At 43.5% G+C, this 27,090-nt stretch overlaps 2 protein-coding genes and 1 pseudogene across 3 annotated transcripts in view; 1 reads left to right on the forward strand and 2 right to left on the reverse strand.

The window, feature by feature from the left end:
• Window positions 1-2,641: 2,641 nt before the first annotated feature.
• The window catches only part of dnah7 (dynein, axonemal, heavy chain 7), a gene marked incomplete at its 3' end in the record, with an annotated part of 72,609 nt that continues 48,160 nt past the window's right edge, over window positions 2,642-27,090 (forward strand). Inside the window, exons 1-25 of the mRNA XM_084067228.1 lie at window positions 2,642-2,722; window positions 2,981-3,161; window positions 4,241-4,313; window positions 4,758-4,883; window positions 5,131-5,250; window positions 5,898-6,081; window positions 6,678-6,857; window positions 7,375-7,650; window positions 7,965-8,092; window positions 8,935-9,013; window positions 9,725-9,949; window positions 10,129-10,275; window positions 10,657-10,836; window positions 11,188-11,328; window positions 13,368-13,735; window positions 14,457-14,643; window positions 15,384-15,577; window positions 17,502-17,700; window positions 18,344-18,484; window positions 19,461-19,673; window positions 20,064-20,173; window positions 20,851-21,019; window positions 21,156-21,258; window positions 21,581-21,708; window positions 21,950-22,162. Coding sequence (XP_083923354.1) covers window positions 3,032-3,161; window positions 4,241-4,313; window positions 4,758-4,883; window positions 5,131-5,250; window positions 5,898-6,081; window positions 6,678-6,857; window positions 7,375-7,650; window positions 7,965-8,092; window positions 8,935-9,013; window positions 9,725-9,949; window positions 10,129-10,275; window positions 10,657-10,836; window positions 11,188-11,328; window positions 13,368-13,735; window positions 14,457-14,643; window positions 15,384-15,577; window positions 17,502-17,700; window positions 18,344-18,484; window positions 19,461-19,673; window positions 20,064-20,173; window positions 20,851-21,019; window positions 21,156-21,258; window positions 21,581-21,708; window positions 21,950-22,162 — 4,014 coding nt within the window. The 5' untranslated portion in view covers window positions 2,642-2,722; window positions 2,981-3,031. The remainder of the gene's footprint in view (window positions 2,723-2,980; window positions 3,162-4,240; window positions 4,314-4,757; window positions 4,884-5,130; window positions 5,251-5,897; window positions 6,082-6,677; window positions 6,858-7,374; window positions 7,651-7,964; window positions 8,093-8,934; window positions 9,014-9,724; window positions 9,950-10,128; window positions 10,276-10,656; window positions 10,837-11,187; window positions 11,329-13,367; window positions 13,736-14,456; window positions 14,644-15,383; window positions 15,578-17,501; window positions 17,701-18,343; window positions 18,485-19,460; window positions 19,674-20,063; window positions 20,174-20,850; window positions 21,020-21,155; window positions 21,259-21,580; window positions 21,709-21,949; window positions 22,163-27,090) is intronic.
• Window positions 22,196-23,236, reverse strand: LOC311052334 (CCA tRNA nucleotidyltransferase 1, mitochondrial-like; annotated as a pseudogene). Its single transcript has one exon. The product of its transcript is annotated as a CCA tRNA nucleotidyltransferase 1, mitochondrial-like (transcript).
• On the reverse strand, window positions 25,031-26,073 carry LOC311052333 (ATP-dependent Clp protease proteolytic subunit, mitochondrial-like). The gene has a single exon (XM_084067232.1). The coding sequence runs from the start codon at window positions 26,032-26,034 to the stop codon at window positions 25,207-25,209; it is 828 nt and encodes a 275-aa protein (XP_083923358.1). The 5' UTR covers window positions 26,035-26,073; the 3' UTR covers window positions 25,031-25,206.

Here is a 27,090-nt window from a genome sequence, read left to right on the forward strand (position 1 = left end):
CCACTGTACTATAATGATATGATGTCTCTCCCCCCACAGAATCCATCCTATACGAATAAACTAACCAAGGTTCCTGACAATTCAGCACACTTCCTTCCACAGCTTCAGGTAGAAATCACAATAACTTTGATTGTGTTTATTGATGTGTATACAGTAGCATACTTGCATACAGGATAGCAATTAACACTTGCCACTTTCTAAGTTTCTAAGTTCTAAGTTTAAGTTAAATTTACCATTTTACCATTTACTAAGGAAACAAGCCATCAATTCATCATGCCATTTTCTGTACAAAAACATATTTTTGACCTTTTGAGTTTAACAAGACTGCTGTAGGTCAAGTATATTTGTTAAAAAGTGTTAATTGTTACATGTTACTTAATTCCCATAATAATTTCTAGAGTGTTTGTTCCCTATCTCTCCAGCTCTGCACTGAATACATTTTCAGGTCAGGATACACATTTAACCAAATTAGGAGAGAGAACTCATACATGATACAGGATAAAACAAGTGAAATTGGTGATTTTTTTTTTTTTGCTGAACACTAAAATTGAAGCTGATAAATGGGTGGTTCCCTCTCCTGATTGGATGAAATTGGTGTCCCACCTGAAAATGTGTTTATTAAAGATGTAAAAATGGAGAGACCCCTGTTACTGAACGAACACTATAGTGGTTATTAGTATCAGATTATCAGTTATTAGTTGACATAGACCAAGGCCTTAATTCAAGTTTCACCTCACCAAGACTGTCACTTTTGTGTCTGTATCTTAAGCCCAAGTTCCAGGACACATCATCAACTGCGTCTGCATTTACATTGCAGTCTGCTGTCAAGTTGGACCCAGGTAGATTTGGAGCAGCCGTGGAAAGACCTAGTAAGTGCAATTCCCCATGCAGTCCTGCGTCATACTGTATTATTCATGCATTTGAAAACATTACATAGATACATGTTTTCATAGACATAGAAAGAAGAAAGGGAAGAAAAAAGCTTACTGTCAGATCAGTATGTGACAGATTACTGTCACATACTGAACTGAAACTAATTTCCATAGCTTATATGTCCTCTCCCAATGGAGAGGTAACTGTAACGATGTTCGAATAAAGACTGCATTTACTGTAATGTACAATCCAGTCTGCCATCTGCTTCAAATAACTTTATTGACATTGTCAACCAGTCTTTGTCCTACGTGACAGTCACAATCTGTCACTTATGTTCCTGTTATATTGTAACGTTTTACCTGCCTTGTCTCTTCACTTCCCAGTGCTGTCTCTCCTCCCTCTCCAGCCACTACCACATTCCTTTCCACTTGAGCTCATTCCCTCTGGCCAATCCTGTGTTGATTGCCCATTATTTTCACTGTCAATTTATACTTCCCTCATGTTCTGTATAGCGAGTTTGTTGACATATTTTACGTGTGTTTTGTTGTGGCTCCTTAGCCTATACTGTTCTGTGTGTGTGTGTGTGTGTGTGTGTGTGTGTGTGTGTGTGTGTGTGTGTGTGTGTGTGTGTGTGTGTGTGTGTGTGTTTGTTTGTGTGTTTGTCGTCCCAGATTTGCTCTTGTGCCAGCCTTGTGTTTTGACCTTTTTGCCTGGTTTTGGATTTTGATTTTGCCTGCTCCCTGGACATGTCACTTTCCATGCACATGTAGACATTGACACCAGGGGAAGACCACCTCCAACCACAGCAGATGTACTAGTTATATTGTATTAACACAAGTAAGACGCGCGAACGCTGGAAGCGAACGCAGCTCGAAAATATTGTGCATTTACGGACTGTGTGTGTGTGTGTGTGTGTGTGTGTGTGTGTGTGTGTGTGTGTGTGTGTGTGTGTGTGTGTGTGTGTGTGTGTGTGTGTGTGTGTGTGTGTGTGTGTGTGTGTGTGTTTTGACTGCACTCTGGCGCCACTCTGTTGGTTGCACACAGGCAGTGCAGTGCACACATACTGCACACAGACAGACAGACAGAGACACAATGAGAGCAGAGTTTCATAGTATGCTCCACTTGGGCGGAGGCGCGGCTTCGCCGCGCCTCCTTCCACGTTCGCAATTAACTACCAGATTGGTGGATCAAGTGCTGAATTTCATGTGATTTTGTACTGCTTGCCCCTGTGTGCCATACAGAAGATGTGCTGGGTGGAGCGTTTGGTGCAAAGCGAGTTAAAAGCCTGAGTAGAAGCCTGGATGAGTCCCAAAGCAGGGGGACAGGACAGGCCCCAGAGTCCTCCAAGGACTCTGGGGCCTACAGAACTGGCAGCGCCTACAAGAACGAACGCGAGCACTTCCGCAGTGCCTTGGTCGGCTTCATTGTGTGAGTCTCACTTCATGAATAAGTATAGGCTTCAACTCTGCTGACAGTCCAAACATGTGACCCCATCTCTTTCTGTATCCATCCAGCACTGCAGAGAAATTGTGAATTTTGAAATGTGAAAAAACGATACATAATAATACTAATTTAGCCTTATTTATCAATCACACAACAGACGAATGAATGAATGGTGAACGATGCTCTAGAACTGTGACCAAAACAGGAGAATGCTATGGATCCATAACGAAAACCCCTAAGCACCACAGCCACATAAAATCACACATTTTGCATTCCTCATGATTCTCCTTTGGGTGACTCTTCTGTTCTCTTTAGTCAGCAGGAATCCAATACTGGCAATAGTGTAGTTGAGGACAGTAACCCGCCTGCTTATGGCCCTCCCACAGCCACAGAGAAGGATATTCTGGTGAGTTGAGCTTAGGCTACTATATGATATGAATTCAATCATAGTAATATAGTAATTCTCTGCTTTTCCTTTCAATACTCTATGTTGAATATTCAATACCGTCCCCAAAATTAGAACGAAAAACCTTTTGGAAAGGAGCCCTTTTTCTTGAATCAATCATCCCTTACAGTATAATTTGTTTAATTCTAGCCCACAATGCTGTTTATTGTTAACATTATTACCAGCACTGTGATAATAACTGCCATTGTGTCCTGTCAGAGATATCAATACTACATTCGGCATGGCATTGATACCGAGCATGTGGCCCCAATGGAAGATTTGTGGCTGCAGAATATCCTGGGACTGGTCCCCTGCCACCTGAAGAGATTTACCACTACTACTGAACAGCTGTCTGAGGAGATAAGAGAGGACTACTTGTTCAGTGTCAAGAAAGCTATCGGTAGGTGCAGTAGTCCTACAACACACTTTGATCTCATGTGGCTTTGTGACCTATTAAAGTATTTATTTTATTTGATTTACTGTATCAGAACTTTGTGCATTTCCCAATACAGAGGCAAAGTCTACACCCTATGAAAAATATTTTAAGCATTTTCAAATTGGCATACCTATATTGTGCGTGATATAGGTGACATTTAAAAACGTATATACTTTAAATTAATTAGTTTTCCCACAGTTTTCCAACGTCACAACGTCAAGGTCACAACGCGTTGTGATGCAATGTGTTGTGAGCTTGTAGTTCTGCTGTTTTTAACATTTTGGAAAATTTGCAAAAGTATAAAATAGTGCTTAAGCGGTTTACGGAGTGATGAGAGTGATAACACTTGTTATAGAGGCTATTTTGCACTGATATTAATACAGGTGTGTCTTAGGCACAAAACGTCTTCAAATGATTGACCTACTGTACAAAACTAGAGAGTATGATGTTTGTGTTTCTTTATTTAGCAAAAGGTATAAAAAAAGAAAACATACAGTATATAAAAAAGAAAGGAGTTGATGTGCAAGAAAAGAAAGAAGCCATGAGAATTATTTAGAAGCATTTCCTTAATGAAAAAAAAAAAACACATTACATAACATGAATTAGAAGTTCAATAACAACAATACAAGAAAACAGACGTTACAAGGGCACCATCAATACAATTAAGAACAATTGATAGTGACTTGTGACCTTTTAATTCTACTACAGACCTACCGACTAACTGAAATTTCATTGCAAGGATGGGAAATATTTCCTTCCTTGTTACCATTGACAGTGGCAGGTATATCTAAAGTTACCATCAATCACTCTGAATTCCTACCAGCTGAAATGGATCATGACAAGAATTCAATTACATTTGTCATGGGAATGGTGTAATTGCATTATACCCTCTGCTATACTATAATTTAGGAGGTGATCTGTGATTTTACAAAGTACAAAGGAAATATATGGACCTTTTTCATGTTCTCCAGCCTCCTCTTCCTCTTTCAGTGTTTAAGTATTTGCAGGAAGGTATAATAACATGTTTTTCATTGTGTTTGCAGTGGATTTTGTATTACAAGACCAGAGGGAATGTGACATTGGCAGGATGAAAGATCTGCCACCCCACAGAGCTGAGTAAGTCTGGGGATTGTAGGAGAGAATGTTGTATACTCTTCCTCTATCCACAACATACACAGTAAAATCACAGTGTTCATTTAAACTCGGAAGATTGTACAAATAGAACCAAATGGACCCTTATGGCTCCATTTGTACACTCTTCAGAGTTAAATTGTGTTGGCCTACTTAATATCTTTTAAAGTTAAATTAACACTAGGATTTTACTGTGTACTGTGGCCTATGGCTCCGAAGCCAGAACATATGAAGATCCATGTGATATTGTTTAACAAAAATGCAAACTGGATTTCCATCACTAATGTTACCCAGTAAAACCAATCATTGATCAACATTGAGAGATGCTACAGTGTGGCTGCATAATGATAGACTGATAACTTGTCATTCTGCCAAGAAAGAAAATGTACACATTCACAGGCTGACCTTTTTGAGACCTTTCAACCACAGATTGGAGGTGGTGCCAAAACCATGGAACAAGTCCTTTGTCCACGCCCAAAAGAGGATGAGAGACAAGCTTCATGCCATCAACCCCACTATGCTGCAAGTTCTGGACCTGTGGCATGTATCGTTCAAGTAAGTACACCAGAGTTTACTGACACTGTCAACATTCCCATAACTCCAACCTAGGTGGATTTCATTTTTGTTCTTGAATTGAAATTTTGCACTGTGTAAACTCTCGGGAAGTCAATTTATTGTTCCGTACAGCGAGTTCCACCTACCCATCTCGAACCACGGTCAGATAAAACGTTAAGCAACGTTTAAAAAAATCAATTAAAGCCAGGTCTGTCTGGCATCTCACCCTGCTGTATCCTCACTGCAGGGAGCTGCGTCTGATAGATGTGGAGGAATTCCACAGTAGGATGGAATCCATGGAGCTGCCTGTGTTCCAGCAACTCATCTCCAGGCACATTGAGAGTGCGAAACACACCCTGCTCAAAAAGTTGGTCCAGAAGAATCTTTCATGAGAGTTCCGACCCATCACGTTGTGCTCAAAAGAATCAGCAGTTAGTTCTGTGTGGTGCAATAAATGTACGCAGATTTGTCTTAGTGATAATGGTGCCTGCCGAGACAAATCAACAACTTTGTGTACATGTCACATGGTAAAAGGGACCTCCATGTCCACATCTCCAGAGGTACTCCAAATCAACAGTGCTGTCTTTTTGTGTAATATCATATAATATCATTATTAATTCAAGAATTAAAGTCTGGTTGGTTCCCAACCAATATAAGTGATTCACACCCAAAGAGTTACAATATGTAAACATATAAATACGTAAATATGTAAATTTCTGGTTACCTATAAAATTGACTTTATTTTCAAAATGAAAAAAGTTGGAGGGAAGGGGTGTTATCATCAGCACTAAGGTGCAGAAAGACTTGACTGTGAAATCGTTGTTATTTCCTCAACAATGGACTTTATATCACATTTGTTTCGATATGCAGCATACGGTATAATGAGGCGTTGTCCAACACATGCAGTTCATCCTGAATAATCCCTCAACCAGAATAATGACCCAGTATGTGGACTGCTGTGTCCATCCATGGGAAGGCCCTCAATGACTCAATGCCCTCTTCTCTGCCAAACAGATGGTTCCCTGAGGTGCAAAATATTTACTACCAGGGAAGTAAACGCAAGCTGGTACCAAGCAACAGCAACATGGCCAAGCTGCAGTCCTTTTTCAACTGTGTGGCCACCCTGATGACCTACCAGCTGCAGAGCCTGGCCCTGGACTCTGTGAGGGACTTCACATACCTCATCTCCAAAGACCCGGTAGGAGAGATCTTAGACTTGCCAATCTGACCATCAAATGTCTGGATAGTCCAAATACTAACATAATCTCTCAAGAAAAGATTCTGCTCTCAGCTTGAATCTGGGGGGGGGGGGGGGGGTTCGTCATATCGCGTACGCACTGGCCTACATGTGGGCGCTCTTTCAGATCAGGAAGCAGGCCGCGCTTTACCCAATCAAATGTAGTGGGCGGGATTTACGTGTGTACCGATCCTTCCCCACTAGAAACAAACCAAAACTCATTTAACAATAGTGTCCTCGGAGCAGACACATTTTAACTTGCTTTTTCATCATAGAAACAAGTGGGCTTATAACCAAAACGATCCATGTTCTCTGGAAGAAGTGGTGTTAGTGTTCCGTGTAGAAATATTGTTAGTGGGAATGAAAACATAGTCACACCACCGGAAGTCAAAGGCTGAAGGCAGACCAAATCCCCGGTTTCCTTGCGCACGGGGTGCTTTATTTGGCGATGGGTTCCCAGATTGAGTACTGTATGACAAAAAGTGTGTTAGGCACTGATTGCTCCCTGTGGGAAGTTGCACCACACTTGCTTTTTGGTTTGTATCCCTCCACCCCAGCTGTCAGTGCGAGCCTTCGAGCATCCAGGCTTTGTGCTGCGTCTGATCCTGGAGGACAAGGAGATTAAGTTTGAGCCCAAGTTCCAGGACTTCCAGGTTGCACTGCTGAGTGTCTACGACTTAATGCTGAAGTCCATCAGCGCCGTGCCTCGGGTGGAAACCACGCTCTACTCTGAATGGGTAAGAATGGGTGTAGTAGAGCCCTGTGCAGGACTGTTCTCTTAATCCCGTACCCGCCACTCCCGCTGTATTTCTGACCATTGCCGCCAGTTCCTGCAGATTTCCCGAAAATTACTTACAGAAAAACTGTAAGAAACAGAGGGGGGGGGGGGGGGGGCATCAGGGGACCATTTCAGCACCACGGACAGAGGCGCAGTGGGCTGGGTGAACTGCTGATCTCTAAATAGATGCATACCTGTCAATTTCAAAATATTTTTCTTATAACAAGTGTTAATGTTAAGCTACGTTCAAGTACTCTGTACAGGGATTAAGTGGTAAAGAAAATGCTCACAAATCAAACCCTGCTTGTCATCATTCACAGTACGATTGGGTTTGACACATGTACCAGCCACAATGTCTCTGTTCCAAACACCATAATGTTGAATCATGGAATCCATCAGCTACTGTTGTCGGTGGAGAAATCCAGGTTACTGTAGTTTCCTGTCCTGCTCCTTAACCCCATCCTGCGTCCCTCCAGTCGGGCACCCAGTCAGGTGGTAGTACGCTGAAGCCTACCGTCCTACCAGAGATCCTCCGGGGCCAGCAGGAGACGGTACGCGGGGTGATCCGGGCTGAGAGCGCTGGTCCTATGGCGCATGTGCGCTTGTACGACAAGTACGCCGCACTAGTGTCCAAGCAGGCGGAAGAAGACGTGGAGCAGTTCCTCAGCGAGCAGCATTCTTTCCAGGAGATCATGGTGGAGGTGACTCACTACCAGGAGCTGGCAGACCAGATTCAGTACACCTCTACCAAGGTACGTTTCTACACTACAATTCCTTACAGCGTTGGCTCAAAATACTCATCTAAGTTTACTTCGTTGACCAGGGTCCCTCTCGCGCGGAGCCTTATCCCTTATGCCTAATCTCATTAGGCATTTTTTATTATTTTTAAAAACATTTTTAAATAGTGACAATAGCCGATCTACATTGCCGCGTTGTGAGCTTGTAGGTCGGCTATTTTCACTATTTTAAAATGTTTCAAGTTAGCTTAAGATGATCTTGTCTATTTTTAATGTCTGCTGCTAACCATAGTAGAAATGAATGATGTGGCGTGATGTGAATACCACAGGTGGTGCGTCTCGGGATGTTTGAAGTCCACTCCCATGAGTTGATCCGCTCGCTTGTCAAGCGCGCTGAGGGCCTGCAGCAGAGACTAGTCACACAAATACTGCAAGACCACCAGGAAATCAATAACAGGTGAGTCGATGTCCAGTTTCCACATCCTCACCGTCTAAGATCCTGGCTCTCATATGGGGTCCAGGGACACCCAGGGGTTCTTGAAGAGGTTCTAGGGGGTCCCCAGTTAAATTATTGATTCTTAAGAACCAATTAGACACTTACAGGTCTGTAACTCTGAGAGTGTACAAATGGAAACCACAAGTGTCCATTTGGTTCCATTTGTACTCTCAGAGTTAAATTAGCAATGTGGATTTCACAGTGTAAATTGGGGTCCCAGAGATACAAAACTTTACAAACTGGGGGTCCTTGAAATGACAAAGGTTGAGAATCACTGATGTAACACACATGCATATAAGCCTGTCTCACTTAAGTTCCTGCACAACTTAATGTCAAAATGCTGTTTAAGCCAAGTTATTATCATCCAGAAATGCCTATGGGAATTACATGGAGTTCGATACTTCACACATACATCTCAGCCCAGCGGAGATGGGTTCCTTTTAAGACTTTCAACAATATCAAACTCAGGAGCGGCCATAGCTGAATGGTTAGTGAGTCTGCCTAGGGAGCCAGAGGCCCTGGTTGCCGCAGGTACGATTCCCGGTCAGGACAGCATATGTGTCGATGAAATGAAATTTGTCCCTGAGCAAGACTCTTAACCCCTAATTGCTCACAGGTTCTCATTGGAAACAAGACTGCAAGGACTTTCATGAACGACCTGTTAAAAGGAATTATCCTTATCCTTAGGACTGAACTCGAATGTCTTCAAATGCAGTAGTATGACATGAGTCCCAACTACTTTGCTTGCTGTCACAGTCTTTGCACACATGACACTGAACTGTAATGATATCCCCCGCTCCCAGGCTCTGCGAGGAATTCCAGAGGATTTCTGAGGAGGCACTGAGAACACCGGCCAGCACACAGGAGCTGATGGAGCTCAAGGTAAATAACTTAACTTAAAGCCAGCCTTCGTCACACCGGCTGGCCTGGCTTGTGCGATGGGGCGTATGGCTAGTGGAGACCGCAAAACAATGCTAAAGTCACAGCTAATACTAACGGTAATGCCAGTTGGAAATTATCTCTATTTAACCTGTGCATTTCAACAAAAACTGTTTATGATAACATTTAGGTGAGAAATAGGCAATGCAGTTGCTCAATATTGATTGGATTCACATATACAATGGCTAGTTTGTTTGTTAACAGTATTCGGGAGCTTCTATGCAGTATAGGGGAATCCGTCCTGATGCAATTACAAAAGGAAGCTAATTACAATTTTCTCAGACCAAATCTTCAGTGTTTTTAAGTGACCTTTTGGTATCGCCTTAGCTTACTTGGAACCTCGACAGAGGTGATACCAAAAAGTGGAATGCAGTGCGGTGGAAAAGTACCATAATTGTTGCTTTTAGAGTCATTTTGTTCCATGTCTGTCTGAATTCTTTCTGCACACTTTGGTTCTTGGACAGACTGCAACACTGTATGTAATAATGAATTATGGCGGTGGTGCTGGTTTGAAATTGAGCTATTATTAGCAGTGTATTTAAATTAGCGTGATTTTCAATTTCACATTCTCATATTCCATTAGACTTGGTGATTTTCTATGGTTGTGTGAATGTACTGTACTGTAGAAGAAACCCACCTTCTCCCTCCCTTCAGGCCTACATCACTACGGTGCAGACCACAGAGATACCTCTCCTGGAGCAGAGGCTGGCTGATTCCAAGGCACGCCTATATTTCCTGGTGGGCTACGTCAGCCTCTCACCAGCTGACATGAGGCTCAACAGACAGACCTGGCAGTGGCACGAGCGAATGCCCTCCATCTTTGAAGACCACCGACAGATCGTGAAGGACAGGACAGAGCAGTATCAGAATGCCCTCAAGGTCTGTCACTTCGCATCTTGATTTTGCAATAACTTGGGTACAGATAGCTCTGCCCATGAGGGTAATTTTGTACACTCCCTGGGTTAGATTACCACTATGGATTGTGCTGTTTATTCTACACAGTGACTTTTCCAGACTAAAGAAACTATTTTTCTGTGTAATGTGTGTGCTGATTTCAGCTGCGCTGCAAGTACTTTGTGGAGGAGCTGGTGAGCTATGCCAAACAGGTGGAGGTGTTTTCCACCTTCGGTGACCTGAAGGATCTCGACAAGTATTTGAAGAAGTCCCAAGCCCTCAGGACCAAGCTGGAAATGGCCATGGAGAAGGTATTGCTGGATTTCTCCTCAACAAACTCTATCACTGTAAATAAATAACAGCAGAGATTGAAGACATAAATATTTGTAATGAGAAGATCTTCAGACATTTAGAAGATTCAGCAAAACCTGAGCGGATACTTCATTTTCATTTCATATTGCATTACTTTTGTGTCCTTGGGATAATGTCATTATTTTGAGTGTATCTCAAAATAGTTTACATAGCGATATTGGCTACAGAAATGAAATACATTACCTGGTTGTTAGAGTGTAATACAAGGCACTAGTCATAAGGACAGAACTATTTGTGGTCTTTTATTTATTTATTCATTCATTTTCCTCTTCCCCTCTCCCATACCATGCCCTCCCTCTGTCTTTTGTCTGTTGGCAAAGATTGACAGCTTCAGCCATGAAGAGGAGGCCTTTGGCTGGCCTGAGTCTCAGTACCCTCAGCTGAAGCAGATCAAGGACAAGCTCGCGCCTTTCCTGCAGCTGTACGAGACAGCATCTGACTTCCAGAATGATCACCAGAAGTGGGTCCACGGGCCACTGTCCACTGTCGACCCTGACAAGGTGACGCTCTCTGGGTCTTTGTATTGTGTCTGAGATTCTAGTCTTAAGCAGCACTTAACACTCATAGTCAATACAGTTTTATTACAGTTTTCAAGTCAGTGATCATTTTATTTTATTGTGTTCAAGTGCCTCTCATGAGTTTATCACAAAGTAAAAAATGCAGATAAAAATAAGCACACAGAAGCACACAACAAATGATGAAGTGTGAGTGCTTTGCGTTACCAATTTTATTATAAAAGTATGTATACTTCAGTGAAACCGCTTGACAACTGCTGGTATTATCAAGGTAGTAGCCATGTCAGTTCTTCCTGGCCTCTGTCCTGTGACATCACCCTAATCCATGTACTGCAGGTGGAGGGAGATGTTGGTAACTACTGGCGGGCCCTCTACAAGCTGGAGAAAGGCTTCGCCGACACACCCAAGGCCCTGACCATTGCTACCAAGGTCAAGGCTGATTTGGAGGCTTTCAAAGAGCACATCCCTATAGTACACGTAAGACAAATACAGAATGTTTAGTGGACACACTTTACACAAAATGTGGACATTAAAGGGATATTTCACTTTCAAACATGTTTGGGGTCATTTTAACGTCTACTCAGGCAGACAGTTGCTTAATTCAGTATTTAGATATTTGATATTAATTTGATCAGACACGCCCCCTTCCTATACAAACCCATTGTGCTTCAAACTAATTTTAATCATGATAGATTCATCGAAAACACCAGTCTTTGGTTCTGGTTACTGATATTGTCCTTCTAATACGTGAGGAGACCATTATTACTCTCCGCAGGAGAGTTTTGTTTTCACTTTCTAAATATGACACACCGATTGGTCAAGCCTCACGTGACACGTGACAATACGGTGAAATACTGTATAAATACATGGCGTCACTTTGACGGTGTCTTGCCACCGTCAAAGTGAGGTAAGACGGGAACCATCACGAAATGGCTGCATGGCTGATACATAATTGGCAGATAGGACAGATAGGACACTTATATAGACAGGAGGGATATGACACTTACACAGACGGATAGGACACTTACAGTACACAGACAGGACGGATAGGACACTTATACAGACAGGACGGATAGGACACTTATACAGACAGGACGGATAGGACACTTATACAGACAGGACGGATAGAACACTTACACAGACAGGACGGATAGGACACTTACATAGACAGGAGGGATATGACACTTACACAGACAGGACGGATAGGACACTTACAGTATACAGACAGGACGGATAGGACACTTACAGTATACAGACAGGACGGATAGGACACTTATACAGACAGGAGGGATATGACACTTACACAGACAGGACGGATAGGACACTTACAGTATACAGACAGGACGGATAGGACACTTATACAGACAGGAGGGATAGGACACTTACATAGACAGGACGGATAGGACACTTATACAGACAAGACGGATAGGACACTTATACAGACAGGACGGATCGGACACTTATACAGACAGGATGGATAGGACAGTTAGAACATAAGAATTAGAACATTCCCAACATTCCCAACACAAGTCTGGTAAGAGTGAGGTAAGACAGGAACAATCACGAAATGGTTGAGAAATGGCGGATACTGTAACAATTGGATAGGACACTTACACAGACAGGACGGATAGGACACTTACACAGACAGGACGGATAGGACACTTACATAGACAGGACGGATAGGACACTTATACAGACAGGAGGGATAGGACACTTATACAGACAGGACGGATAGGACACTTATACAGACAGGATGGATAGGACAGTTAGAACATAAGAATTAGAACATTCCCAACATTCCCAACACAAGTCTGGTAAGAGTGAGGTAAGACAGGAACAATCACGAAATGGTTGAGAAATGGCGGATACTGTAACAATTGGATAGGACACTTACACAGACAGGACGGATAGGACACTTACACAGACAGGACGGATAGGACACTTACATAGACAGGACGGATAGGACACTTATACAGACAGGAGGGATAGGACACTTATACAGACAGGACGGATAGGACACTTATACAGATAGAACATTCCCAACATTCCCAACAGCGGAGAGTTGTGCTCCGAGGAGCACTTTTTCTAGTTACTTTTTAAATTTATTTCATTTTATTTTTTTATTGTATTTTATTCTTTACATTTTCCGGGGAAAAAAAAAAGGAAATGAAAAAAGTAAATGAAAAAACACGGCCCCCTCACGCATTAGAAGGACAATATCGGTCACCAGGACCAAAGACGTGTGTTTTCGATGAATCTATCGTGGTTCATATCGTGTCTGATAAAATGAATGTCTAAATACTGAATCAAGCAACTTAAAAAACTGCCTGGGGTGCTCACAAAAGCCTGACTAGTCGTCAAAATTACCCCAAACGTGTTTGAAAGTGAAATATCCCATTAACTTGGTTGAATCCCCAGCAAGTTAAAGTCATAATTCAGTTTATGATGCTATACATTATATAAAATCACACTTGCAGTATCAGTGTACACTTTCACCTATGTGTCATGGCCTGTAGGTGCTGTGCAACCCAGGCCTGCATGAGCGACACTGGGACGCCATGTCGGCGGTGGTGGGCGCCCCCCTCCGGCCGACCGACGACCGAGCCAGCGTGGCGGATTTCCTGCCCATGCATCTGGAGCAGCGTCTGAGCAGCCTGGAGGGCATCAGCGAGACCGCCAGCAAGGAGCACTCGCTGGAGAAGGCCATGGAGAGGATGGCGTCCGAGTGGGCCGGCATGGAGTTCAACCTGCTGCCTTACCGAGAGACGGGCACCTCCATCCTGTCGTCGCTGGACGACGTGCAGATGCTGCTGGACGATCACATCGTCAAGTCGCAGACCATGAGGGGCTCGCCCTACATCAAACCGTTCGAGGCGGAGATACGGTAAGAGGTGGAGACGTGATTTAAAAGGCGTCTTAGTAGTGTTGATTTTGACAGCAAATTTTGATTCAGTTTTAGTCATAGTATTTTGAATAAAATTCCATTTAGTTTTAGTCATATTTTAGTCATCTGAAATGTTTTAGTTTTTGTCTAGTTTCAGTCGACGAAATATTATAAGATTATAGTCGACTAAATATACAGTTGATTTAGCCGACTAAAATGTATTTTTGTGGTGCCTTGATGGCGTCGTAATTGCTGATTTTACACTTGGTTGCACGCTGAAAATAGCCGATCTACAAGCTCACAATGCGTTGTGAGCTTGTAAATCTGCTATTTTCAGCATGCACACCCTAGTGCAACCAAGCATAAAAGGACTTGTCTTTGTTCTACTGGATCTCTTCTCCACTAGTCCCTCACTAACATTTTAGTCTAGTTTTTATTTGTTGACGAAATTGTCAATATATTTAGTCTTAGTTTTAGTCATCGTAGCTTAGTTTTTATTTCGTTTTTATTTCGTTTTCGTCAGCGAAAAAAGGTAGTCGACCAACATTTTTTGTCATAGTTTTAGTCGACGAAATCAACACTGCGTCTTAGTTTACATTAGGAAGCTATGTCTGATCAGTAATATTATGATGCCATATCGTTGTACAGACTAACTGGACTTCATCCAGTATATATATCTGTGAGTTGTAGTGTGCATGTTTTGCATGTGGTTTCCTTCCAGAGAATGGGAGGGTAAGCTGCTGCTCCTGCAGGAGATCCTGGATGAGTGGCTGAAGGTCCAGTCTGCCTGGCTCTACCTGGAGCCTGTCTTCAGCTCCCCAGACATCATGGCCCAGATGCCCAAAGAGGGACGCCGCTTCACCACCGTCGACAAGACCTGGAGGGATACCATGAAACAAGTCTCCCTGGTGAGAACTTTTCTCTTTTCTTTTCTTTTCTTTTCTTTTCTTTTCTTTTCTTTTCTTTTCTTTTCTTTTCTTTTCTTTCTTTCTTCTCGACTGTGCTGTGCTCTTTTTATATACAGTAATTCTGATGTCATTTACTAGAGAGCCAGGCAAGACTGTGCTACCACATGAAATAGTTCAAACAAACAATAACAACTTTTCACGATAAATAATCGATGGTCCCAGAAAAGGAAGATAGAAGAGACAAGGTGGGGGACAGAACCACGTATACAGTAGCTGTCTTTATTTACATTTTCTCCTAAAGAATTATGATATATAGACTAATTAGCAGACAAGATAATCCATATTAGATATTACTGCAATTGTGAGTTAAGGTCCTTACACACCGGGCGACACCGGCGAAAATAGCGAATATACGCAAAATTCGGACTCGTTCCGAATAATTAAAAGACGCTTTTTCGCTTCGCTTTTTCGCTCCATGTACGGAGCCATTGACTTTATAAGGTTTTTAAAAAAAACGCATTATTCGCACGAAAAAATCGCCCCGGTGTGTAACAACCTTTAGGATCAACTTTAGGGTCAAAAACATCAAAGGCCAGTAGGCTGCCTTGATGAAATTAATATGTTTTGGGTTGAAAAGGTCAAGGTCACAATTGAGAAACATCAAACAAGTTGCATTTGCTTAACATCCATCCTCTCTAAAGTGCACTATCACTTAGAAACACCATTCTGGCTTGTGGCAGGACAAGCATGTGCTGGCAGTGGTGGCCATCGACAAGATGCTGGAGAAACTGAAGAAGGCAAATGAGTTTCTAGAAATCATCCTCAAGGGTCTGAACAACTACCTGGAGAAGAAGCGACTCTACTTCCCGCGTTTCTTCTTCCTTTCCAATGATGAGCTGCTGGAGATCCTCTCTGAAACCAAAGACCCCACAAGGTATGTAGGTAAAAAGTAATTTGAGAAATTCGATCACATCCAGTCAAACAAGTTGGTGTTATGTAATTTAATTGTACATTTTCCCACTATAACTGTCTCTACTATAGCAATGAAAGCAAAGTTTGGGCTGTCAGGGATATTTAGGTGACCTTTTGTACTGACCTTTAATTAAAAATGAATTTTGAGTGAGGAGTTAAAGGAGCACTTCACACATTTTCAACCTTGTCTTCATGTAATTGGTCCTGTGAATCTCAGACTTGGCTTTTGGAATTTGGATGTGGCCAGCCTGTGACATCAGTCATCTGAAGTCGTCCTCTGTTACATATCTACTGTATGACTTATGACTCTAAATTTGGGTAAGGTTTCAGCCCGATGAGGGTCCCATAGACCAGTGTTTATCAACCTTTTTGGTGCCAAGGCACACCTGGCTTAGCCAAAATATCCCAGGGCACACCTAGACATACGGTGCGTATATATATATATATATATATATATATATATATATATATATATACATATATACATATATATATATATATATATATATATATATATATATATATATGTATATGTATATGTATATGTATATGTATGTATGTATGTATGTATATATATATATATATATATATATATATATATATATATGTATATGTATATGTATGTATGTATGTATGTATGTATGTATATATATATATATATATATATATATATATATATATATATATATATATATATATATATATATATATATATATATACAAATATTCACTCTCATGTACACAAGATGTAATAAAGAAACCTTGAACATTACAAAATGTCTTTGGCCTACAAATATATAAACTTGTCATTGCAATGAACAGGAGTTGGATTCACCTTCCCAGAAAAATACTTTAAAAACTCAAAAAGATTCTAAAAAATATATATAGGAAAAATTGGCCACAATAGTCTTAGTGTGAAACTGTTTTAGAAAGAAAAAAAAAAACTCGAATTCACATTTGCCAACAGCTGTGCGTGTCCACTTATATCTGTTGATTCGTCAAGCTGCAGTGCAAACTTTCCACTAGTCACAATCTTTTGTATGACAGCACTCTCAATGTCTGCAGACATGTCTTCAATGCGTCGGCCAATTGTCATGTTTGAGAGCGGCACCTTATCGAATTCCGCTGCAACATCTGGTCCCGACATTACGTTAGCCAGGATTTTGGCTCCTGCCAACATATATGTTGCTGCTGTATGTGGCAATTTTAACTTTGCCACAAGCTCTGCAATTTGGTAGCTAGCTTCCAGAGCTCTGTTATTAACCTTGGTGCTAGTGGTACTGCGTAACAATGCAGTTGTCTGTTTTGCATTCTGTCTCGCCTTAGTAGCTTTCAAACTCACAAAATAGTCTTTGTCCTTTGTGGCGATTTCTCCATGGTGGGTATCAAGGTGACGTTTCATCTTACTGGGAACCATACCACTGTTTGCGAGCTTGTCTCCACACACGATCCACAGTGGAATAGGATTAGATGGGTCCCCCATAAAAGTGAAGCCAAACTTCATGTAGTCATCACGGTACAGTCTGGCTGTAGTCGTCTTGCTTGTCGCCGTTGTTGTTCCCGGCGGCACGGCGAGGACGCTGGCGGCGGCGGTGCTGTTGTGTGTGCTGCTGTTGCAGCTGCCCTGTGCGGCCAGCTCGTCGGCAGGTCGAGGTGGCCGGGACACACCGATGATCAGTCCAGCGGTTTGCAGGATTAACTGCGCACGCACGCACGCACGCACACACACACTGCACACACACACTGCACACACAGATAGATAGACAGACAGACCATCTTCTACACGGCTCTGCCTCATATAGAGCCACGCACGCCATAAAAACAAGATAGATAAGACAGTTAAACTTAACTTAACGTATCTTTCTTGTCTCTTTCTCCGCCTCCAGGGTGCAGCCCCATCTGAAGAAGTGCTTTGAGGGCATTGCCAGCGTGGTGTTCACTGACGTGCTGGACATCACCCACATGAAGAGCAGTGAGGAGGAAGTGGTGCGGTTGCTGGACAGCATCTCCACCTCCAAGGCCAGAGGCCAGGTGGAGAAGTGGCTCCTGGAGCTGGAAAACGGCATGACCGCGTCCCTGCATAAGGTGCTGTGTGGTCCTTTTTCTTTAAAGTTTAAAATTGGTGATGAGCTTGGTTCAAATTGAGAGCTTCACAATTATTTATTATTTATTTATTTGGTATTGGATATTGATTACATCAGTGGTTCTCAAACTTTTTCATGTCAAGGACCCCCAAATTGACACTTATTAGCCCACGGACCCCCATTTGAAAAGATATGCCAGTGACCCCCATAAGAGAAGATGTTTACAGCTCCATAGCAGTGATTCTCAACCTTTTTAATTTCAAGGACCCCCAGTTTGACATGGATTAGGCTACGGACCCCCATTTAATGACATTTCTAACTCTGGGACCCCAATTAGTACTGTAAAATCAATGTCAATTTAACTCTGAGAGTGTACAAATGGAACCAAATGGACCCGTTAGGGTCCATTTGGTTCCATTTGTACACTCTCAGAGTTACAGACCCATAAGGGTCCATGTGGTTCCTAACTATCCATCATTTAGCTGGGGACCCCCTGTAACTCCCCTGTAACTCCCCTGTAACTCCCCTGGACGCCACTTTGAGAACCAATGGATTACATAATACTCAATGTTGATTTGAGTTACATGCTCTAGAATGGACCTCTAGTTAGTTTTAAGGCTCCTTCCATGATCCCATTTTTTCAGGTAATCGGGGAGGCGATCGCAGCCTACCCTCAGGACCTCAGGACCAACTGGGTGCGCGCTTGGCCGGGTCAAACCGTACTGTGTGTCTCACAGGTCTACTGGACCAAGAACATCCATGAAGCCTTTACCTTGGGACAAAAGGTGGGCAAAGCCAGACCATATGCATGCTCACTGTTTATTACACAGTAAAATCCTCAGAGTTTTTATATGCACGTGTGACTCGATGATTAGCAGAAAATATGGAAGGTGGGAGAAGTTTGAATAAACTGTTAATAAAAGTAACATATACAGTACCATGGCATAAGACTGCTGAGACTACTCTATGCGATAAACATAAGACAGACTAATAATGTTTGTAGCATGTTGAAGTTCTACGGTATGCTCTCTCTTTGTCAGCTTTAAAACTAACCATATAACTAACCATAACAACATATGCCTGTGTGTAGTATACCTGGGTAAACAGACATGGACTTTCAAGGTGTCTTAAACAATAAAACCAAAGAGTGCATTAACTCCTGATTTACTCAGCATATTGTAACATAAAACAACCTCAGAGAGTCGGGGAAGTGTCAGCAACAGTGTGTAGCTGACTTGAGCCTGATGGCTACTTTGAACAAGCCCTTAACTCATCCACTGCCACTGACGTAATAAACGTAATTATTCCCGTTTACCAACCCTGCCACAGACGTAAAAAGCGTAATTATTAATTTTTCCAAAAAAAAAAGAAAAAAATAATAATAATATTTGTTTTTGTTTTTTTTGACCCAAAGACCAAGGAGATATGATTTTTCGAAGGAAAAGACTCCCATCCACTTCCTTGCTAACTTAAAGCTTAAAAATTCTGTATCTCAGCTCCTGAGTACTTTTTTTTTTTTTCAATGAAAAATCTCTGGCAGTGGGCAAACGCGGCCAGCAATAAGTCTGGCAGTGGATGAGTTAATAAGTGTATTTAAATCTGTCTCATGGAATGAAGACTAGAGCCCTGTGCTGGAGAGCTGACACACCTGATTTACTTTGCTAGTCTTACTCATGGACAGAGATGGACTCGTTGACTCTTTGACTTCCAGGCCAACTTCTCATAACCATGCTCCCCCACCACCTCCTTCCCTTCCTCCAGGCCCTGGAAGCCTACCTGCAGCTGAACAACAGTCAGATTGAGGACATTGTGAAGCTGGTGCGCGGTAAGCTGTCCAAGCAGAACCGTGTGACTCTGGGAGCCCTGGTGGTGCTGGACGTGCATGCTAGGGACGTGCTGGCCACACTGGTCCAGAAGAGCATCAGCGATGAGAATGACTTTGAGTGGCTCAGCCAGCTGCGCTACTACTGGGTGGTATGTGAGATTTTGTGTGTGTGTGTGTGTGTGTGGGGGGGTTTGCAGTGTTTTTACATGTGTTGTATGCAGTGGTGTGCTGTACCTCACAATGCGTCGCATCGCGACACATTGTTTGAGGTTGTAGATGTGCTATTTTCAAAAGTTTTTTATACATTTGAAAACTTGTAATGGGACATTCTGCATAATGAGTAGGCCTACTTTTACTTTTGGTACTTTAAGTACATTTTTTTTCTTTAAGTACATTTTGATGCCAATAATATTATACTTTTACTCAAGTACATTTTGAATTCCGGACTTTTACAGAGTTTTCTACATTGCAGTATTGATACTTTTACTTAAATTTTTTTAGTACCTTTTCCACCACTGTGTTTTGCCTTCTGTGTGCAGGACAAACACCTCCAGACTAAGATGATCAATGCAGGCCTGGTGTATGGCTACGAGTACCTGGGGAATACTCCTCGCCTGGTTATTACCCCACTCACTGACCGCTGCTACCGGTAAAGCTATAGTCAAACCTAGGATTACACCTAATGCACAGGTCTATGTTTCAGAATTACATTATGTAATACAGCACTGATATACTGATTGAATCATTTCTCACAACGGCTTGATGTAACTATAACTGGTGAGAGCCACGCTGTATTTTATGAGCCTTTAAAATAAGTGCATTTGAAGTGTCTTCTTCTTTTACCACAATCAGTTTAGAGGTAACTCATTACTGTAACCGTGAGCTATGTTTATCCTCATTTTAGTTTAATGAAAAGCTGATGGCATAATGCTGTCTTTTACTCTGTCTTTAGGTCGATTTATTTGTACAGCACTTTACCTAACAAGGTTACAAAGTGCTTTACAGAATAAGGTTAAAAGATCATAATATCATAACCATAAAGAGATTAAACCGCAAAGTAAAGTTGAATAACTTTAATTAAAGCAACAATAAGACAGATAAAAACAAATTAAAACAGACTTAAGGCTAAATCCATTAAGAATCCATTAAGGACTTGACATAGGTTCCAAAGCCTAGGAACATAGATGTACTACTCTATGGTGTTTTGTTTGTTGTGTAGTGTGTTTTCCTGTTAGTGTGTTAGGAGTGTCAGGACTTAGTACTGCAGCTCAATAGACATTTGCAGTCCCCTGCATCTCCCACGTTGTAAACTACTTGATTCTTCAGGACACTGTTTGGGGCCCTCCAACTCCATCTGGGCGGGGCCCCGGAGGGCCCGGCTGGCACAGGGAAGACGGAAACAACAAAGGATTTGGCCAAAGCTGTGGCCAAACAGTGTGTGGTGTTCAACTGCTCTGATGGCCTGAACTACATCGCTCTGGGCAAGTTCTTTAAGGTAGGTACACTCTAACTCTCTCTCAGTCACACATTCAGTAGCCTACAGTACATTCTCTCTCACACACAGAGGCTTCTGTAAGTTGAGCTGGAAGTATGTGTAATAGTTTGTCTGACTTGTGTGTGTGCGACACCAGGGCCTGCTGTCCTGTGGAGCATGGGTCTGCTTTGATGAGTTCAATCGTATTGATCTGGAAGTACTCTCCGTAGTCGCCCAGCAGATTCTCACTATACAAAGAGGTGTGTCTTTTTTTCCTCATCTGTCCGTGCAATGCATGCATGTGTGTGTGTTTAGTTAACTTGCATCTTGTCAGCCCAACCCCAGCCTAAGACAACCATGCCTTTTTGAGGAACAATTATTTTCAATAGAATTTCTTGGATGAGATATTTAACCTGTTCTCAATGGGTCCATGCGGGTGCTGTGACAGGTTCAGCCACGAATGTCAAACCCTTGTATCTCAGGGTGTGCCTTTGCACAATACAGTATATTGCTCTATGGATACTGGCAGTGCAAAGCATGGTTGTATTCCTCATGAAAAGGCAGCATAAATGTGTCCACCAGGCATTGCTGCCCGTGCTGAGATGCTGCTGTTTGAAGGCACCGAGCTGAAGTTAGACCCTTCCTGTGCCGTCTTCATCACCATGAACCCTGGCTATGCTGGACGCTCTGAGCTGCCTGACAACCTCAAAGTAACACACACACACACACACACACACACACACACACCACACACACACACACACACACACACACACACACACACACACACACACACACACGCACACACACACACACACACACACACACACACACACACACACACACACACACACACACGCGCACGCACACACACACACATTTCTTTCTATTATGTATGTGATGAGCCTCAAAGCTGCTGTTAACCAGAAACGCATTATTGTCCCCATTCAGTCACTGTTCAGAACGGTGGCCATGATGGTTCCCGACTACGCCATGATCGCAGAGATCGTGCTGTACTCGTGCGGCTTCGTCACGGCACGTCCCCTGTCGGTGAAGATCGTGGCAACCTACCGGCTGTGCTCAGAACAGCTGTCCTCCCAGCATCACTACGACTACGGCATGAGGGCCGTCAAGTCCGTGCTGACTGCCGCCGGGAACCTCAAGGTACTTTTTTTCCATAACTTTTTTGGCCCATTTGCAGAGCTCTGCCAGCAGCTTGTCCTCCCCTTGATACTTGAGCAGCTTGCACACTTTACTCTCCAGTCCAAATCCCGACTAACGCTGATGAAGTCAGTGAAGGGTTTGAGGCTGTCAGGGTAATCTTGGCTCTTGTGAAGCTCTCGTCTGTGTTTTATGAGGAAGAGAGCCAGAGTCCTCTCCTTGTTGGAAAACTTCAGACGTTTTACCTCCCCTACATCCACAGAGCAGCGGAAAAGAGCAGTCAGGACCGTCATGGGTTTAGGAGAGTGGTCCTTGGCACGCTGCCACACTCGATTAAACTCTTCAATGTCACTGTCTGGAGGTAAACCGATGTATTGGGCCAATCTCAGATCATACATGACCTCCACAAGATGAGCAGCGTGGCTCCCAACCACAATCTTCTGTCCAAATACGCTCTCCTGATATACCTGCTAGGCCATGGGCATTCTCCCTGATGGCCTGCAGTGTCCCAGGCTCATGGTCACCTGGCTCCAAGGCCACTCTGCCATAGAACCTGAAATACCGCAGTATTCTCAGGTAGTCCTCTTGGATCCTATGCTCAGCACTGCCAACAAACCGAACTTTACGGCTCTGTAGGTCTTCATATCCATTGAAATGGTGGTTCCATCTAGCCCTAAGTACATGGAGTTGATGGTGAGGTCTCTCCGCTCAGCATCTTTCTGCCAGTCAGTGGTGAATTCTACCTCGTCCATTTGTCTTAACATCCACTCGAAACATGATAACTTCAAAGTTCTCCTTGTGCAGTCTAGCCGTAATGGTCCCATACTTCTCTCCTTTGTTGTTGATCATCCTGATCCCTGCTGTCTGGAACATGGTCTTCATCTGCTCTGGGGTGGCTGTGGTGGCAAAGTCCACATCCTCTGGATGTTTCCCAGACAGGAGGTCCCTTACAGCACCCCCTACTATCCTCAGCTCAAAATGGTGCCTTTCAAACGGATCTCTTAAGCCATTCAGACCATCGGTGAACAAGGACTGAAACTGAATGGTTTTCAGCTGCATGGTAAAGAGACTTCTGCAACTCCAAATTGAAAATTATTATTTTTATTTTTTCAAACAGAGGCTGTCTTGTTTAATTAGATTGTAATAAATCAGTCCTTTACATGACATGTTGTACTGTCCCACACAAAATACAAACATTCATTTCTATATTATCCACTTCATACTTCTTGTATGATCATCTTTGTTCACATCATATTCCTGATGAGACCTACAGTGCATTTTCATTATGTTATTAATCAATACAAGCCATCTGCTATCTTCACCATAAAAAGAAAGAAACAGAGAAACAGAAAGTCAAAGTTAAGTGTGTCTGTGGGGTTTTATAAATATATTGAACCAATGAAAAGTACTAACAAAGAGCTTGTGACTAAATAATAACTGCTGAAGCGTGGGGTCCGGGGGAACACCAGGGGTTCAAATGTACCATTAAAAGGCCTTTGCAGACAGGGTGCGATTATTCGCACGGAAAAAACGGACAATATCATTTTTTAAAGGAACACATGGTTCTCTGTGACCTCATGCACACCGGCTCCGAATTTGCCGTGCGGCAAGTGGCTGCGGCGGTGCGTTTTTTTTTTTTTTCAATCGAACCCAGTTCGATTTCGTGCGTCTTTTTGCATGCGGTAAAAACTGATTGACCAATCGCACCCTGTCTGCAAAGGCCCCTAGGGGTCTGTAACTCTGACAGTGTACACATGGAACATTTCTACACTCACTGAGTTAACACATTGACTGCCATGCCATCTCAAATACGCTTGACTGACAATGATGCAATATTACGTCATCACGGTGTTTTCATTGATTACGTTAGAGGACGCTCTTCGCCAACCTATGAATGAATGTTGCTTTGACTTCCAAAGAAGGATAGACCCAGAAATGACGTCATTTAAAAATGTTCCAATGTTATCGGTGTTGTCTGGTGGTTCCAGTGGGAGCCCGTAAGGAGGCTAGGGGCTCTGAGGTCCTGTGGGAGCCTGTAAGGGGGTTATAGAGTACCAAAGTCCTGACGTCGCATGGTTATCTTTTTCTTTTCGGGGGAGGGAAGACCGGGCGGGGGGAGGAGGGTGATGATTGTCACTGTACGTACTCCTACGGGCTGGGGGGCGGCACCTGTCAGCAGGGAGTGTTGGGTGGGAGGAGTAGGATGAAGGCTATACATCCTCCCGGTGGGGGCTCCTCACTGGCCGGTGAGTCAGTAGGATACGACAGCAGTGACAACACACAGAAATGTGTGTGGGGAGGAATCAATTGGCATAACAACTAAAATGGGGAGAAAAAGGGGTAAAAAGAAAAAAAGAAAATTGGGTCACACAAGAACTGTGCTCCAAAAAACAAAGAAATCAGCCTGTGATTCGTTAATGATATTGAGTTACACATTTGTTTTCTTTTTTCTTACTCTAAGGATACATTTTGACGTTTTGATGTTGTCAGTTGATGCTTCACATCCATTTGAGTAAAATCGCACAGCGGATGTGTTTATTTTCTGGAACACAGCTCGTGCACGACACGATCTAAGATTTCCCTATGGGGAATTTCAATAGAAAATAATGATAGGCTCTATGCACAGCAGCCACACCGTGAAGACATCCACAGGTGTCACCAAAGACACCAACAAAGGCTCCGCTCCATTCTGGTCAAACAGAGTCAGGGTGCTGATATTGTTGCATGTTGGCTCACTGGAAACACTCCGCTACACCGGTGGGTCTAAAATGTGGGTCCAGGCACCCTCATGGTTCCTTAAGGGGTTTCCAAATGTCCCCTTCATTTGTACAACTCTTTTGAGTTATGGGGGTCGTGGAAATGAAAAAAAATCTGAGAACCACAGCGCTACACTAAATGGAACAGAGCCTTCATCAGCACCACCGGAAACACCCGCGAAGGAAGTGACAACATGCCTGCTGTGCATAGAGCCCATTCCATGACCCAGGGGGGGATAGCGGCCTCTAGTAGCAGTGATGTCAGATATTCGGTGCTCTAATAGGGTGGTTCTAGATTCCTGTAAAAAAAGGAGGCTTTATGGGTTCGGGCTTCCTGTGGGGGCCTGAGAGGGGGATAAAGGGGGGGGGTCTGGAGAAGCTGCACCGGGGGGGGGTCACTGAGGCTGCGGCGGCAGCCTCCTTCTGCACCAGCTCAGGCTCGTCCTGGCCGGCCTGGGGCGGGTGCACCAGCACCTTGTCGATCAGCCCAAAGTCCTGCGCCTGCATGGGACTCATGTAGCGGTCTCTCTCCATCACGCTTTCGATGGTTTCCAGAGGCTGGCCGGTGTGTTTGGCATAGATGGTGTTGATCTGTCTCTTCAGTTCGAGGATCTCTTCAGCTTGGATGGCGATGTCTGTGGCCTGCCCCATGGCACCTCCGGACGGCTGGTGCACCATGATGCGGGCGTTGGGCAGCGAGTGCCTCATGCCCGCCGTGCCCGCTGTGAGCAGCAGGCTGCCAATGCTGGCGGCCTGGCCCACACACCACGTAGCGATGGGGTTCAGAATGTGCTGCATGGTGTCATAGATGGCCAGGCCCGACGTCACTCCGCCCCCAGGACTATTAATGTACATATGGATAGGTTTGTTGTTGCTTTCTGATTGTAGAAACAGCAGCTGGGCAATAACCAGACTGGCCACCGAGTCATCGATCGGTCCCATGACACATATGATCCTCTCTCTGAGCAGACGAGAATAGATGTCATACGCTCTCTCCCCTCGCCCCGTTTGCTCCACCACTATAGGGATGAGAGGACTCTTCCATTGGGGGCTGTGATGGAATGTTCTGCTGCATCTGAATGCTGTGGTCCCACACTGCAACACCCTTCGTAACAGCATGTTGTCGATGTGATGTAACGTGATGTTGTGACCCCACTGTCACCCCGGAAATACTTGGAAAATTATCTTTATAAAACCCAAAATACTCGACTGGTTGTTTAAACCGGACTCAAGACCCGCTGTGATGGTAACCAAGCAGGAAGTAGACCGAGATGCCCCATGGCAATCTAGGGAGAAGGAGAATCAGTGTGGCCGGATCCGTGCAAGGTGTATACTTGGGTTATAAAGCCAGTCACCTGGGATCCATCTGTATTGAGGCTTATTGGTAGCTGGGTTGTAAAGCCGTCTTGGATGTTTGATTAGCTTTATATATGGGGCTCCAGGAGGGGTTCTCTGATGTCAGAGCTGGGTAGGTCGGTTGTCTCCATATATGGGGATCTCCATATAGGGGGAGGTTGGAATTGAATGGGTCATTTATCTCCCTATATGGGGTTTCGGGCATTTATGGCTAGTGCTGGCAAGTATGCTCTGAAACGTTCTTTACAATCTTACTTGCCACACATCTGTTTATGCATTCCAAAGCTCAAACAGATCTGCTATTCAGACCAACTGTGACTATGGACTGAAACCTAATGGTTTCCAGCTACATGGTAAAAAACAGGTCTCAAACTCCAAACTGAACTTGATCTGCTACTCACACATTTATTCATATCTCTTGGTCTAAGTTTTCTTGGTCTGTCTCTCGTTATGCCCAAATATGGAGACGACTGACGTCATAGTGCTGATGACACAGATGACTGATTTCATAGACCGGCCTCTAAGAAGTCTGATCCCCTGATTCTTTATATTAAAATTGGCTAATGGGAGGGCCGGCGACGGGTAAACGGGCCGGCGGACCATGTCATCACACTCATGTCACTATGACTCAGCCATTACCATATAAGGAGTTCCCAATGCAGCTACACCCAAATATGGCGTGTGTCATGCTGACTGTGACAGCAGGACACCAGACCCAAACAAACCGTGTCATCATGACATCAGACTCAAACAAATCATATAAGGATCCATTCAATTTGGATACACCGATATGCCCATATATGGGCATATACTGATGAC

The sequence above is a fragment of the Gymnoscopelus microlampas genome, assembly GCF_963454915.1.
Source record: "Gymnoscopelus microlampas genome assembly, chromosome: 9".
In the NCBI taxonomy this organism is placed as follows: Eukaryota; Metazoa; Chordata; class Actinopteri; order Myctophiformes; family Myctophidae; genus Gymnoscopelus; species Gymnoscopelus microlampas.

Coding starts and splice junctions, on each gene's coding strand:
- LOC311052333 (XM_084067232.1), bottom strand. CDS start 26,034: ATGCTGTTACGAAGGGTGTTGCAGTGTGGGACCACAGCATTCAGATGC.